The sequence below is a fragment of the Pituophis catenifer genome, unplaced genomic scaffold (genome assembly GCF_029215685.1).
Source record: "Pituophis catenifer annectens isolate HBS135680 unplaced genomic scaffold, rPitCat1.0.hap2 SCAF_3, whole genome shotgun sequence".
Lineage (NCBI taxonomy): Eukaryota > Metazoa > Chordata > Lepidosauria > Squamata > Colubridae > Pituophis > Pituophis catenifer.
Window position 1 is genome coordinate 47,259,486 of NW_027256883.1, and position 17,401 is coordinate 47,276,886.

The following is a 17,401-nucleotide window of genomic DNA, read 5'->3' on the forward strand; positions in this document are numbered from 1 at the left end:
CTTGCTAATAGTAGCCACCAGTGTTTCCTCTTCTTAAATATTTATTTTGTTGCACTTCTGTTAGTTTTTTGTTTTGTTTACTTCCCATTTATTTTTTTTTTAGGTAAGAGATGCTGGTCTAGAAACCAAGAGATCATGAGTGCCTTGAGCATGAAAGCTGGCTTGGTGACCTTAGGGCACTCATTCTCTTTCAATCCAACTCAGTTTACAGGGTTGTTTTCATAAAAAAAAATAGAAAGCAGGAGCATTTGGATAACAATAGCACTTAGACCTATATACTCTTCACAGTGCTTTACAGCCCTTTCTAAGCGGTTTACAGAGTCAGCCTATTGTTCCCAACAATCTGGGTTCTCATATTACCAACCTCAAAAGGAAGGAAGGCTAAGTCAACCTTGAGTTGGTCAGAATTAAACTCTTTGCATAAGCAATGAGTTAGCTTTCGATATTACATTCTAACCGCTGCACCACCACAGCTCTTTGAGTTGATCAAAATATATAAAAGGGGACCGTAGTAGTAATACAATACCCTGTTTTTCCAAAAATAAGATCCTGTCTTATATTTTTTTGAACCCTGAAATAAGCACTTGGCCTATTGGGCTTATTAACAGGGGATGTCTTATTTTGCGGGGAAACAGGGTAGTAAAAATAATACCAGATTTGAGAAGACCACAGCAGACAACAAATAGCAATGTATACAAAGAAGCTGAAGAAACAATGGATCAGCTAGTTACTTACTGCAAGAAGATCAAGCAGTCTGATTACAAACAACGGCATGACAAATGGAAATTGGAAGATCTGCAAGAAATAAAATTTGTCTTCAAGCAAGGATTGGTAGGACCACAAAATAGAGAAAGTAATAAAAAATGAAGGCGCTAAAGCACTAAGGAACTTTAGAATTCAAACAATTTGAATTGAGTTTGGGATGCAGCATGGTAACACAGTTAAGTGTCACTGTGATAACAGTAATTGCCTGATAAATGAAACTATTTAATTGAAGATTAATAGTGAAATATACGAGATTACAAATTTACAACTATTATGAATTATTTATATCATTAGAAATATATGTACACAGTTTATTTCTTCAACGTTCTGTAAATGAGATTGCATACTTCACACTTTGCTCTTCAGTACATATGGTTTGTTGTTGCACATTAGATTTAATAAAATATAGGTAGTCCTTGACTTAGCAACCACTCATTTATTGACCATTCAAAGTTATGACAGTCTTTGAAAAAGTGATTTACAATCTCTCTTCAAGATTATGACCATTGTACCACCCCTATGCTCATGTGATTGCAATTCGGGCACTTTGTAACCAAACCACATTTCACTGCCAATTGCAGTATCCTATGGGTACTTGATCACTATTTGCAACTTTTTCAGCCAGTTTCCAATAAGCGACGTAAATTGGAGAAATGACCACGTAATTCAGTAATTTGCTTAGCACTAATGGAAAAAATTATCATAAAATAGATCTAGTCACATGATTAGGTTAATGATTGCATTCCTTAGCAACCACAATTCCAATCTCAATTATGACCATAAATTGAGGGCCTTATATAATAACCCAAGGAAATTAGGACATATAGTGTAACTGAATAAATATTTTTCTCCATTATTAGTTCACTTTCCGTTATGGTTTTCATATAAGGGAAAAGGATCAGAATAACCCACAGAATTGTGGTCTTTCAAGATAAAAATAATTAATTCTGACTTACTTATAATTATTTATTTTTAAAATGCAAGAAATATTTATTTAGGTAATGTTTTGTCTGTTAGCTTAACATACGTCCATGGCGAAACATTTGTATAAATACCCTATCAAAACATGATTCAGCATGTTATTTTTCACTAGTTGGATAATTTGTTTATATGTATCCCAGATATGTATTGAATTCTTGTTCACAGAACTCACTGCACAGAACTTTCTGCCTAAAATATTTCATGTAGCTTGAATCCTTCTCCATAGTGATGGAGACAACAGCCAGGCATGGGTTGTACTCGTCTGTTCAGTTTGAAGGACTGAGTCTGTCAGAGTTGTTAAGTCCCGCCCCTTTTGCTAGAGGCTTCCAGCTTTTGACTCAGTCCTTCAGACTGTACGGTCGTGTCAGAGCAACTTTTAACCTTTCCTGACTGTTCTTCGCCTTATGGACAATTCCTTACACCTTTGTTACCTCTGTTGATCTACATTTGTGAGTGATTAGCTGCCTTTACCTACTGGTAGAGTTGCAGCTGCCTGGCCAGGAAGATCTTTGGCCTGCCCTTAGGCAAGGGCTTCCCCACTCCCTGATTAAGATCATTATCTTACCTTTGCAGGGACGCTCCGTTGAACAGCAGTCGTGGAGGAGCTTCATGCTCCCTAGGGAGCTGGGACTGGTGGTTGTGGAGCTTCACGCTCCCATTGTTACCTTGAGCGCTTTGGTGGAGCTTCACGCTCCCAAGTGGGTTGGTCAAGCAGCCATTTTATTTCAAGAGCTCCAAGCGCCGCCCGACGAATTTCATCGCAGAAACTTCGCGATTCTTTTCTCCTGCCTGCATTAGTGGCGACAGCCCAGCACTCCCCGAGTCAGCAGCCATGACCGGGGTTTTTTGGCCCGAGCTCTCAGCCGGCCTTGACAGGAGCTTCGTGCTCCCTCCGCAGCTGAACTGCCATTTTGATATGACCAACGATGACCAACAATGAAAGAGGAATATCTTTAATTACCAGAAAATTTTAAGGCCACTGGGGAGAAAATGAAGGGAGTAGGGAACAATGCTATTTTAATCCCTTGACTTTACTCTTCAGTACTATTTCCAAGAAAACTGATGATGTTTCTATTCAGGTAGTTCTTTTTTAATTGTTGGTCACTCTAACTATTTGAAGTTATGATGGACCCCCAAAAGATACTCAAGACCTGGTTTCACATGCACATACCAAAAATACAAAAAAAAAAAAGCTTAAATTATATTGGCTTACATTTTATAATTTACCAAATTTGGGTATTCTTTATAAGCATTTTTATTTTTTACTGTGAAAAATTGTTTTTATTCTTTCTGAGTAATGCATTTAAATTGCAGTGCAGCTAAAGACAAATGTCACAATACTGTGAAAAATGTGTCATCCCTTTCATCGGTTTAGGAAAATAACGGCATTAATAATGACTTTCTACAAGGGGATTTTTTAATATAAAATATAACCAATAATAATAATTTAAAAGGTGTTTTTTTTCTCTTGAAAGCAGAAAGTTAGCTTGTTAACCAATCCAAGTTCTTCTTTACAAACCCAATTGCTCAGCAGTGGCCTAAAAACATGTTGTTTCCATCCATTTATGCATTCACAAGCATACACACACAGAAATCTTTTAACATGACTACTTTCAGAGAATGATTTTGCTAGGACACTGCCAGTTTTATAAGTTTTCAGCAAGATGCTTGAATTTTATAGCACCTAGTTGCCTCAAGAAAGAATATCAATAAGGAAGGTTCTAGCTTCCCATTAGATATTTAAGCATACTGAGATACAGAGAGACATTGTGATACCCATTTCTTAAACTTTCTCAGATAAATTCTGAAATCCAGTTAGTGATTGTCCAAATTATATTCATATATTCCTATGAGACTCCTTCAGGGTCTATTAGAAGAAACTTATTCATTTCATAATTTAAATGCAAGGAAAAAGTACGCTAGCTAATGTAGTGGCATGCAATTTATATCCCAACAGTGCTTTTTCAAGCGGCAACTGGACTTTCTGTTTTTTCTTTGAAGACATTTCGCTTCTCATCCAAGAAGTTTCTTCAGAGAGCTGAAGAAGCTTCTTGGATGAGAAGCAAAACATCTTCAAAGAAAAAACAGAAAGTCCGGTTGCCTTTTGAAAAAGCACCTTTGGGACAACTGTGACCTAGATGACTGAGAATCTCCATAGACATGCAATTTATAGGTTCTGTACTTAAAGCTTTTTATATCTTGTGGTAGTTCTTGTTCATTTATATGGTTGTTGCTTTGACCACTACGTTGCACAGCTGGTTGCTCATAAGCAGTCATGTAAGGTACTATAGACATGGGTCTGCTTTTCTCAGAATATATTGAATAATGTTAAGGTGAATTTTCAAGATTTTTTAATTAAAATATAATATTTGTTGAGGGAGAACAATTCTTCAAATTGAGAAGCAAATCAGCAATAGTACCCCACAAGGTACTATATATTGCTTACAGTATTCTTACATTTTGCATTGTTGTAATCTGGGATTTGCAAGTTAATGGTCCAAAAGATACCAAACCTCAGACTTTCATATTCTAGAGCAGAAAAGGTAGAAGGCAGTTGTTTCAGAAATACTTCAAGAAAAAATTGGAAAGTAGTGATGAAACAATTGTTATATAATATTTTGTTTGGTTATGAGACAAATAAAAAATTATATACTCCTAAAAACTAACCTTAATGTACCAGGTCTTACATAAAACAAATTAGTGGGAGATCTTAATTAAAAATTCTACTTTGTTTTTAGTTAGCTATTGATTCATCAACATACTTAAAATTAACCAACATTAAAGTTGACTTATCTACAACAAATTATTCAGAATATCAGGGTTATTAAACCTTTTACATTATAGCTGTTGTGTTTTATGTATTTGCAGTAAGATTTAGAAGCTGTGAAGCAAGCAGAAAAGTCCATTTTGAAAGCAGCGCACCAGCAGATTTCAGAATTGGTGAAGATGGTGTGGTATATGCAGCTAGAAGCTTTCAGCTTTCTCCAGAACCCACTGAATTTTTCCTGTATGCCAGTGACAAAGAAACAAAAGAACAGTGGCAAGTGATCATAAAACTAGGTCTTGATCCAAAGGATTCCATAAAGGTAAAATGTCTTAATATATTTTAGAAATATATATGCGAAAGGGGTTCATAATTTATCAATTTTTGGGGAATTCTTACTTAATTTTATCTGTTAAATACTATTAATTTTCAAAATACTTTTTTTCATCATCCCATTTCACTGAAAATACGGAAGTTGTTTACATTTAAAATTTGCCTTAGTACAGGAGTATATTTTTAAAAGGTAGATATTTGAATTGCAATGTGTCTTTTAAATTTTAAATCCCTAGAAAGCACTCAATATTTATTCAAGCAGTTAAATCTAACCAAAAACAAATAAATCAGGCCCATCAGTCAAGTTTATAACATTGGAACTTCAGATTTACAAATGTAGCAGGAAAAGCAATTCTGGCAGAAAGTATTGGCTTTGCTTTGTGCCTCAGTAATAAAATGTTGGGGTGTGCATGTGTGTAAATTATTCATGACTCCACTGCCACTTTAGAGAAAGGAGCCTCCCTCTTGTGTAAAGTGTTCTCAGCCAAGTTGGAAAGAAATCTTGTTCAACCGTGCTGCCAGTAAGCATTGAATATGCACATTGTTTGACATTCTCTACTTGTTCTTCTAAAAAGTATACTGGATAATTTATGTCAATACATATGTACACAATAAAATTAACAATTATAGGCATAAGGTTGAAAATATCGGAAAAAAACATGGATTTGATTCATTCATGAAATCAAGAGATAGCTAGTGAACTTGGGCAAAGGTTTCTAATAATGAAAACTTTCATGCTGGTAATCTTGCTTTTTCCATAGAGTTGGAATTTGCATTGGTGTTTGCTGGACTGTGACTCTCCAAACCTGTAATCATATTTATGCAGTCACAGAGCTTGCTGTTCAGCTAGGATATCATATTTTTTTCAGCATGTTTTAACTGCATGACCAGAACATAAGCAAGCCCAGTCTTTTAAACAAGGTCTCGAATATACCTATTTGTGTATATTTAGTAGGACTTAGTAAGTTGTCTGCAATTTCATCTTTATGGGGACTGTATAAATTGGGGGAGAGATACTTTAAAATTCTTGACAGGCCAAGCTACTTGGTTGATTGAATGTATTTGGTTTGGTGGGCCAGCTAAACTTAATTTGTTACTCTGCATTTCTAGCTCATTAGAAGCATCGCCAGCTATATAGCTGGGCTTGCATATGTATATAAATGCTGGGTATTTTTTTCTAGGACTCTTAATACACAACCTGGTCCTGAGCATGCTCATTAAAGCTTTGTTTAAAGGTCAACATATCGGTGTTTCAAACAAATAAATATATTTCTATTTATTTATCGATAAATTACCTTAGTGCTGCAAATCTCCAAAATGTTTCCCTATTAGATTATTTTATGTAAGGTAGTTAAGATTACTTATTCATAGTTGTTGGAAACATCTGGCTTCCATAATGTAAAAAGAAATCATTATTTTTTCTATTCCACATTTAACTGAAAAGACCGAAAATTGTTTTAAAGGATTGAAGAAATATGTCTTTCTTTGTTTTCAACATATGCATAATAAGCAAGCTAGCAATCTGCCAGCATCAAGAAGCAAAAGCCAGAATGCTTACAGATGCAGAGAAGAATTGTTGACACCCTGCAGAGATTAATACCTACTGTGTAAAGTGGGCCATCTACAGCATCCATCATAGCTGACATAGGTTTAAAATAATTACAACATTAATTCTATGCGATTTAATAGGGTCATAAATATTTGAGACAGTCCTTACTACTATGTATTAAACTTCCTTAGAAACTCAAATTATATTTTAGCACACCCAGGTCTAAATTTAATGTACAGTAGAACATTACCTGAAGTGTAGCTCCAACTAATGAAAAATATCTAAAGGCATACTGTTAAATTTGGAATGGTATTAACTAAGCTGCAGTTGGAACATAAAAAGTATAAGGTATAGAACTAAGATCTAATAAATTGCTTAAAATTTACACTTTCTTTCTGCAGACTTCTAATAGAAAACAAAATAGGTATTATATAGATTTTTTTTTTCTTATTCCAGGTCACGTCATTTTGTGAGTTCGGGGGTTATACATTGTCTTTGGAAGCCTTATTTTATATAATTTAAATCTTTGTTCATTATGTAAATGTACTTAAATATTTGTATGCTGCTTTCTATTTGAAAAACCTTAAGAATCTAATCTGTATTAATTTTCATTATCTATAATTGCAAGGAACAAAAGAAAATGGAAGACATTGTATTTCCTAGACAACAAAATAAACACAGTGGCCATCTGCAAAGACAGAAGAGAGATTGGGTTATCCCTCCAATCAATTTGCCAGAAAACTCCAGAGGGCCATTTCCTCAGGAATTAGTTAGGGTAAGACAGAGAACAGAACAAAAGAGTATTATTGAAGGAGTTTAATAATGGTTTTCTTTATGAAAGAGCTGAGATGAAAAAATATTCCGTGTATTATTATCAAACATGAAACCAGGTTATTAATATGTAAAGGAAAAAAATAAACCAAATATGAGAATTTTTGTTGTTGTATTTCTGGGCAATTCTCTCCTCAGTAGAAACCTTTCTAGAGGTAATCCCGTTAAAATCTCAGTATTATATGTACTGTCAATAGAAGAAGAGAAGAAATATGAAAAAATAAGATAAAGCTTTTTTTTGTCCAAGTATACTATTCATGGCTTATCAATATGACAAATACTATTAGCCAGATTTTAAAAAATCAAAAGGATACTGAATTCTGATAGAATGTAAAAGACAAATTGTTATATAGTTAACTCTTCATATTAACAATATCCGTTTAATGGACTTTGCATATAACCAATAACATTTTTTACAGTATTATTTTGAAATAAAGTCCTATGTATTCATTTGCTTTAATATAAGTCATTTGAAAAATGATATCATTTTGTAAGTTTATATCATCTGCACAAATTTATGTCATTTGTAAAATGATATCATTTATAGAGATAACAGATATTCAGATTTGTGTGGTTCTCCCTTCAAATGGGCTTTAAAGTAAGTATCAGTGGTGGGTTGCTACCGGTTGACCCCGGTTCGGCGTGAGGCTCCACCAGATGTCATCAAATACGCTCTACACATGCGCAGACGTGGCGCACGAGTGAGCCGGTAGCAAAGGTAAGTGAAACCCACCACTGGTAAGGATATACACATTGATTTTACGTTCAATCCATATTTTCTATTGAATGGTTATTGGCATGAGTCACTTTGGATAGTAAGATGGGAGGCATATCAATTTAATAAATATTGTTTTTATATTTAAAAAATAAAAGATCAGAAAGCGTTAGCCTAGGACAGTGCTGGTGAATCTTTTTGCCATCGTGTGCCAAAACTAGGCAGAGTGCGGGGGGGTCGTGTGCGTGCGTGCCCACACCCTTAATTCAATGTGCCCCCTCCCCGTGCTCCCTCCGCTTTTGGCATGCAATGGCACACTGGGCACGGTAAGCCCGTTCTTCACCCTCCCCAGGCTCCAGAGGCTTTCTAGGAGTCTGGGAAGGGCGAAAATGGCCTTCCCCACCCCCGGAGGCCATCCGGAAGCCAAAAACAGCTTGATTCCTGACTTCTGGTAGGCCCGGAAGACCAAAAAATCAGCTAGCCGGCACGCGCATTCACACGTGGAGCTGTACTAGGGCAACGCTCGCGTGCCCACCAATATGGCTCCGCATGCCACATGTGACACACATGCCATAGGTTCACCATCACGGGCCTAGGAGAACCCAACACAAGCTGTGGTTGTGCAAAAATCCTTATGGTCATAAGAAGCAGTACAAAATGGCCAGTTGATATGCCACTGATACTGTTGAGGCATAAGCAAAATTAGGATAATAGATCAATGGCAGAATGGGAAACATAGTGGCTGCTCAATGGAGACAGACTGGGAGAGGTTAATCTCAAGAAGACTTTCTATCACCATTACTGTTTGTTATTGCATTGATTCCTTTTTCGACAATACTGATCAAGTCAGGCCATGGCTATCAAACATTAAAAACATCTACTATCCTACTTTAGGATAGTTGGCTATCCTACTTTAATCCTCTTTACATGGACTGATGATATATGGAAAAACACCGTCTGAACTAGAATCCTTACTCAGCACTGTCTGAACATACAGCCAACTATTATAATAGAGTTTCTTTGGTGGAAGGAACAATTTCCAGTCGTCTCATGTTTTGTAACAGAACAGGCAATTTAGTTTGTTACCATGGATGAATTTCCTTTGATAATAATACTTGATAAATATATATTAGGCATTCTGTAGATTGCAGATACCAGCACTACCATTTGTATTAGTAAGAAGTCCAGTGCAGTTCACTTTTTAAAAAAGTTAACTTTAATTTTTGCAATTAAAACAATAAGCTAGATAAGAAAATGTGAAAGATTTCTATGGCTGTTTTGGCGGGCTATGCATGCATGTGCATATTGATAGATTTATTTTAAGCAATTGGTACCTCTGAATATTTTTATAACTGACAAACTCACCATCTTCTTGGTATATAGATCAGATCTGATCGTGATAAAAGCCTTTCCCTGCGATACAGTGTTACTGGTCCAGGTGCTGATCAGCCTCCAACTGGCATCTTTATCATCAATCCCATTTCAGGTCAACTATCGGTGACAAAACCATTAGATCGGGAACAAATAGCTTCTTTTCATGTAAGTTTTTAACTAAAGAATAAAGTTTAAAATCAAATATCTTATCTAGAATTATTTTCTCAGTTATAGATTTAAAATTATGTAAATGGAATTACTTCGCTAGTTTAACAACTCAGGTTTGATTTAATGAATTAGATAAAAGAAGCAAAATGAGAAACTCTATTTTCTTTCAATTTCCAGTTACAAATTCAATCACATAATTTAGAAGAAATGTTTTTAATGTGAAAGCTTTATATGAGTATTAAATGGTGATAGTTATTTCAGAAATAAAAAAATAAATTACCATGAGATATTTTTTTAATTGTGTAGTTCATTTAAATATAAACACCTTTGGGGATTAAATTAATTGCAGAAGGAAAAATAGATAAGAGGATGCATGGATAAATGGATTACTAGAAAAAACATTTCATGTTTGATAAATATTATAAACTGTGAAAAGTGAAAGAGAAGGACATCTGAAGCAGCCCAACATGCTGTCTAATTGTTGTAGCTTCTGGCAGCAGACTCCACTGATAAATTTTGCTTTGGGTGAAAAAGTATTTTCTTGAGCTATCTTACAAATTAGTCTCATTTAATTAGTTTCATTCTAGTATTATGATAAGAAAAAAAATTTTTTTTACCTTCAGCTAATTCCTCCTGCTCCTCCTCCTTTTCCTTCCTTCTTTCTACCCTTTCTCCTTCCCCGCATGACATTTTTTTTATTTTTTTTTTACTGCTCAGAAATGTCTTGTCTTGTTTTGCTAATTTTAGGCATTATGAGGTTTTGGTAATTCAAGATATTACTTTTTAAAATCTGTTTTCAAATGTTTGAAACAACCAAAAGAGGATAACGAAAGAAGACAAAATAAATAATGTTAAAATCTGTTTAAAATGTCCTCTCAGCAACAACAATTACCTTGTCTGATGATACCTGTTTCAGGTTTTTCTGAGTTTTTAAAACTATCTTTTGCAGCTAAGGGCACATGCCGTAGATGTAAATGGGAATCAGGTGGAAAATCCCATTGATATCGTTATTAATGTCATTGATATGAATGATAATAGACCTGAATTCCTACATCAGGTTTGGAATGGGACAGTCCCAGAAGGATCAAAACCAGGTAAAATATTAGAAACTTAATTAGTCATTTATTTTATATTAAATATTAATATACATATTTTAATACTGTAGAACATTTTAAATATGTAATTTAATTTACACAAAGGAAGTATATAAAAGTTTAATTGTATTCATCTCAATAAATGGCGACAAGTTTTAGTTAATCGCATCTGTATTGGGAGGAGACAGAGCTTGCAGAAGCTACTTTTTAATATCCCTCTTCATTGACTCAAAATAGCTTAATTCAATTCACCTGATTTGACACAAGACCAATTTGTCCACAAGAGGAACCAGGTCTGGATCTTGATACAGAGATCTGAAATTTCATATTTGCTGATATTGACAATAAGAAATAAACATAATTATTTCTGAGATAATTATTACTTTAGCACAAATTTGACATAAATCAAATGGTCTACTTTATGTATTCTTTCTATGTAAATATCTGTTTGGTATGCCATTAACCAATAGAATTGCAATTGCCTAGGTTTGTTGTCTTTTTTATAATTTTGCAAATTTTATTTAATTGATATTTGTTTCTGTTCCATGCTTAGTTGTAAAGATGCTGACAGTGATAGCCATGATAGTATTATGTTATATTTAGACGCAGTCTACCAGATAGTTCAGTCTTGATTTGATACTTTGGACTGTCCAATCCTTCCCAAAGATTTAGAATGGCTAAATATATATTTCTAATATGTTCACTGTTCCACTTAATGCAACATTTTGCAATTATGAGTTATCCATTCCTAAATGCTTTCTAGACCTTTTGTTGTTATGGTTGGTCACCCAGTCAACCAGATTTGGCATTTTTACCACATATTGAGTACTTTCTAAGAATCTGGTAGATGATGTTTGATGGTGTTGCTTTTTATTTTTGTTGTTTATTCTTCTTACTATTATTAGAAAATTGACACTTGACTCCAAAGCTTGTGGCAACACCATCATGGCGGTATACTAGTGAATTACAGTACAAAGAAGCAGATTTAGAAATGGAAGGCATGTAGTGTGAAAAAAAACCTTAATAACAGTCATAACATTGGTATAGTCAAAAGTTTATTATCTTATTGTAATGTTAAAAAGGACTCTTAATATACTATTATTACCATCATGCTGCAAATATGATGATGGGTAGCCACTGAGGGAAGAACAGTTAGCCTAAAATCTTTAAGTGAGATAGTTAGAACAAAGAATTTCTTAATTGTATTTCTCAGTCATAACTATCAAGCAACATTCCAGAAATTCTTTAACTATGTCCAGTGTATTAGCAAATAAAACTGTATCCATCAGCGGAACAGATTTTCTATCTTTTTGCAATAGCCTGACTAGCAAATCAACTGTATTATGTTACAAGATCTTCTGCAATTGAAGGAGATGCAGAAAGAAGGCATAGATGTGAGAACTGTCTTGTTGTTTTGTGCAGTTTTATCAGCCCATTGAGAAGGATAAAATTAAGCAACTTGATTAGAACTATGCTTTATTGATACAGGCTATTGTTTTAGACTCTTGAAAGTCTAATAGCATTTTCCCTTCCCTCTCTCTTACACTCAGCTGTTATGTTTTCTCCTTTTTTAATGCATGCACATTCACTCTCACATTAAATTTGAAAATGTATAGTCAGTCATGAAAACAGACAGTAAGATTAAATTAGATTAGGACTGAGGAAACCATATTCTGCCATGGAAATACCCGGGGAGGCTTTGGGTCAATTATTTTGTCTTGGATCAATCAATCTTACAGTTGTGAATAAAAACCGGAAAGAGTGAATTATATTTATGTCTTCATCTTTTAGAATAACATTTGGATAGAAATCTAACAAACAAACAAATAAATTGTTGTAGCATAGAGAGATGTAGAGTATACATATAGTAGATCTAGATATCTATTTAAACTTAATTTCTTGTAATTTGCTGGGATGCTATATTGTCCAGAAAATATATCAACAATTTCAACATTTAAAAAACTCAAAATCATAGTTTGAGTACTTAAATTTGGATTTTGGATCCTAAATTGCTATTCTGAAAGAAAATATTGAATTAAAAAAAACTAAAAGATATATATATGCTTCATAATACACTACAAGCAGAATGTTTCTTTAAACTTCAGTAGGCAAATTGTATGCCTGAGTGGATGGTGAAATTATATTAGCAAGGAAATTTAAAAGTGTGATTTATAGTAAGGAAGTAGATCCAGAGAGAAGTCTGTTTCTGACTTATATAAGAGAATTTTTGATTAACTCTTAACTTGGAGGAATAATTTATGATTTATGTATACAGTATATTCTGATGGATATTAAACAAACTAAAGAATGTATTGTTTATTTTTTTCAAAGGTGATGGGAGATATATCCAGTGATTTATGTGGATTTTAATAGAGTTTAATGGTTTTCTTTCTCCGTCAGTATGCCAGATTTCATTTGAAATTTTATGCTGAATAAATGTCTCCTATCCTTTAATTCTCAGTTCTGGAGCATGGTCAAATTTGTCCTGAGTGTATACTAGAGGTTACACACTCTTTTAATTGGTATGTTCTTTCATGGCTCTTTTCAAAACAGATTATATCTCATCACATGCCAACATCTCTTATTGCTTCAAAAATCTGCATTTTAAATGGTCATTTCAACCCTGTACGTTGAATTAACAGGCATTGTCTTACTATATTATTGGGGTTCATTTTATATAAGCTAGGTCAAAGAAGAAACAATTTGAACATAATACTTTACTTTTGCTTTAGCAGTAGGTGAATTTTGGTAATATATAAACTCATAGTTTTTTCTTAACAATTCCTTATTAATTACAGGCCTTAGGGAAAATGCTTGATTTGAAGGAATATGATGTGTTTTGTTAGACGAAATAAACATTAAACTAAGGTTTATGCTTCAAAGTGCCTTAGTAAGATCCAAGTAAAGTGTTTGTCTAACTCAGAGGATTATTGGATCTTTCATTAGGCACCTATGTGATGACTGTCACTGCTATTGATGCTGATGATCCCAACGTTTTGAATGGAATGCTGAGATACAGAATCTTGTCACAAGCCCCAAGCACCCCTTCTCCAAATATGTTTACAATCAACAATGAAACAGGTGACATTATCACAGTTGCAGCTGGACTTGACAGAGAGGTGAGAAGGCCTGGCATCACACATTTTAAATATGTTTGTCTTAAGATGAGTGGCTGTTTATGAATCTATACTCAGAGGTTGAAAAAATAATTGAGATTTCATTTCCTCCTCTCCCTCCCTCCTTCTCAATGTAGATATAGATTATTTTTAACATAATTTTAGTTTCTTTCTGGCTTCTGCTTTCATCTTAGGACAAGCAATTCATATGATAGGCTTGACTCCTTTTTGGACCCTCTGATTCTCTGGAATCTCTCAGAATCATGCTCTGATTTTGTGTAACAAATTGCCCAAAATACATCACTCCCACCATACTTTTGTGTGCACATATGGAAAACTAAAGAAATCATGTACAATAACTTTTACGTGTTTTTATTAAAGAAACCACCATTGTATAGCTTAATGAGAAAAAAAGTACCCATATCCCCATAACAAGCAGGACTATCTCCCCCAACCTCCATAAATGAGATCATGATTATCATTCATCTCTCTTCTCCCACAGACATAAAAAATAATCTTCAGAAGAGAAAAATTTGTAACTCATTGCTGAACTTTTTCATTCATTCATCAGTCATTTTGTATGTCTGAAACCAATGACTCTGGGTGATAAATAATCATAAAAGCAATTAAAGTAGTTAAAACACAATACAAATAGCAAGAGATACTATAATCTGTTAGTGTAAATATAACTAAGAAATAGAGCACTTCACAAAATTTGGGAACCTATGCCCAGGCACATAGCCAGGTCTGATAGGCCAACAGGTTCAGGACCTAATTCAGAAAGGAGGATGTCCCAGGTACAGAGATTATGATAGAAAAAGCATGTCTCCCAATCTCTTGCCAGTTGAATTTCTTGGCTGATGGGACCTGGATTATGCCCATCCTGCCAGACTGGATTGGACAGGTAGAAGCAACTAGAAGAGCATGGTCCCTTAATTAACTCAGTCCCAAGTCGTGAAGGGCTTTAAAAGTGACAACAAGCATCTTGCACCCAATTCTGTTAACCAGTATAACCCATGGAGATGACGGGTGTCAAACTCGAGCGCGTCACGTGACGTATTGCAACTTTGCTTTTGTGGAGCTGGAGTGGGTGTGGCCTGTGCATGACACATCCGGACTGTGGGCCACAAGTTTGACAGGCCTGTGATAGAATAATCAATTTAAATCTTTAAATTTAAAAAAGTTAAAAAAAATTAAATAACTTGGTTTTCCTTAAACATAGATTCTCAGTGGAGCATTTTGAAAAACTTCCTCTGTATTAAAAAAAAGTAACATTTTTTATGTTACTTTAAGAAATGAAATACGTAAAAGTATCATTATAAAAAATTGATTCTCCAGGAATGGTATTTTTCTTATAAAAATATAATATTTTTAGCTATATCAATAAATGACTCGTGACCTTAATATTGTAAAACAACATCAAAAAGGCCTATATTTATTACTTTTCTTCTTGGAAGATGGTGAACTTTAGGTATTAATATCTCTATATCAGTACAAGAAGTATAGGATGCTTAATCCTATTTTTAAAATATTGGGAAAAAGAATATTTCTTTTATAACTGATTATGTCTCATATCAGATACATTACCAAGACGTTGCAAGTAACTACATCATAAAATTAATTATTAATTATTTTAAAATAATTAATAAAATGCATTAATTATTTTCAAACAATTTAATTCCTGAAGCAAGCGAATTCCTCTTCTTAGGGAAGAATGTGTTCTTCTGCCTTTGGCTTCATTCCAACAGTGCTTTAAGAGCAGACTTTCCCACCACCAAAGGCTCTTTTTTGACAAAGCAAAAAAGAAGCTAGCTGTGCTGTTGACAAAGAAGAGCTATCTAGTTCCTAATGTTTAACATTAATGAAATAATTTAGTTTGGGTTTCTCTTTTAGGGACTAGTTTCTGTTATCCTTGCCTCCACTGGTTTCCATAGTGATACAGAGAGGTTGTTGCCACCGTTACCCTCCAGTTCCCCTCACCACAAAGCCTTGGCATTTTGAATCATTTGCCAAGAATGTGCCCTCCCATGCTTAGTTCTTATGAGCCTTCTTAAAAAAAGATAATAAAACCCAACCTACTTTACTTTTGACTGTTATGCAGCATTTGGGTCTTTAAAAATGAAAAATATATTTTATAAAAAGTGCTCTTCAATTGATTATTGCCTGCTATTTAAAAAACTACTCTTAGATATAGCTCTCCCCATTTAAAAGCTACCAAACCAAGCAAGAAAACAGTGCTTTTGGAATTTAGTGTTGTTCATTGTTCTTGATTATTAGCCGCCCTGAGTCTTTGGAGAGGGGCGGTATATAAATTGAATTAATTAAATTAAATTATTGCAAGTCCAATCTCAGTTTAAGTGACATTAATAGGAATGGCCAATGTGATAAATTCACTGCATCATAAAAAAATTACTTTATTGAATACTTGCTATCCCCTTGGAATGCTGGCTTTATCTGTAACTGCTCTTGATGTCATCTTGTGATGATGCTTTTTGTTTTTTAGAAAGTACAACAGTATACATTAATAATTCAAGCTACAGATATGGAAGGAAATCCAACATATGGTCTTTCAAATACGGCAACTGCTATCATCACAGTGACAGATATCAATGACAATCCCCCAGAGTTCACCGCCATGATTGTAAGTATGCAGTAAAGAAAAGGGATGTAGAATGTGGATAGTTCTTACTTGCTTGCCTAGTAAACTAAATGCATTGAATATGTTTCTGACTTATGAGAACTTCAATTCCATATTTTCATTCTCTCTTCATCAATGGAACCAAGCTGTATTAGCCATTCAGTGACTTTCTCTGACTTTAATAAGATAGTATTAACCATTATCGCACTATAATTTTGAATGAAAATATAGATATAGATTATGTGTCTGTATATCAGAAACAACATTACATACACAAAATCACTGAATTAAATTTATGTATTGTTTACTGAAATAATTCATTGTATATTAAATGAATTATTGTTTTCTCCTGGCTCTACCGACTTTTTGTGATCAAGTGTGATCGTCAGTCTGAAAAATGACTATGGATCAATGAATCAGAATTACTTGCTACCTAGAGCACCAAATAAGGAAATGACAGATAAATTATAGTGTTTGCCTGATAAACAGAAGCAGATGTTTGTTTATTTATTTTAGTTCTCTTACAATCCATTATACCTAGGAATTCTAGAATTGCAATCTTCCTTATCTGGCCAAGCTCAGGAAGGCTGGTCTAGCTCATAAGAGTCAGAGAGACGTTACTTCTTTTAAAATACCAACTAATGTTCCCATGCACAGTATTTCTGAATGAAGATAATAATTAGAATAGAATAGAGTAGAGTAGAGTAGAATAGAATAGAATAGAATAGAATAGAATAGAATAGAATAGAATAGAATAGAATAGAATAGAATAGAATAGAATAGAATAGAATTTTTTATTGGTCAAATGTGATTGGACACACAAGGAATTTGTCTTGGTGCATATGCTCTCAGTGTACATAAAAGAAAAGATACGTTCATCAAGAATCATAAGGTACAACACTTAATGATAGTCATAGGGTACAAATAGAAGATGGTCTTGTGAGTAAGAAATCCATAGTGAGTTGCAGAAAATAATTAAAAATAAAGAAACTATTAGAGAGCATTTCACTGAGGCAGCCTCCGGCGGCGCTATCTTAGTAGATCAGAAGTTGTGGCCTAGCCTTTTAGACGAT

The 17,401-nt window shown here is 34.1% G+C and overlaps 1 protein-coding gene across 3 annotated transcripts in view; it reads left to right on the forward strand.

Moving 5' to 3' along the window:
* CDH2 (cadherin 2) overlaps window positions 1–17,401 on the forward strand; it is a 158,482-nt gene that overhangs the window by 102,880 nt on the left and 38,201 nt on the right. For 2 of the 3 annotated variants that reach the window (XM_070940566.1, XM_070940568.1), the window contains exons 3-8: window positions 4,615–4,832; window positions 7,021–7,167; window positions 9,322–9,477; window positions 10,430–10,574; window positions 13,521–13,693; window positions 16,194–16,331. In XM_070940566.1, coding sequence (XP_070796667.1) covers window positions 4,615–4,832; window positions 7,021–7,167; window positions 9,322–9,477; window positions 10,430–10,574; window positions 13,521–13,693; window positions 16,194–16,331 — 977 coding nt within the window. The remainder of the gene's footprint in view (window positions 1–4,614; window positions 4,833–7,020; window positions 7,168–9,321; window positions 9,478–10,429; window positions 10,575–13,520; window positions 13,694–16,193; window positions 16,332–17,401) is intronic. The other variant, XM_070940567.1, reaches the window with a different exon arrangement.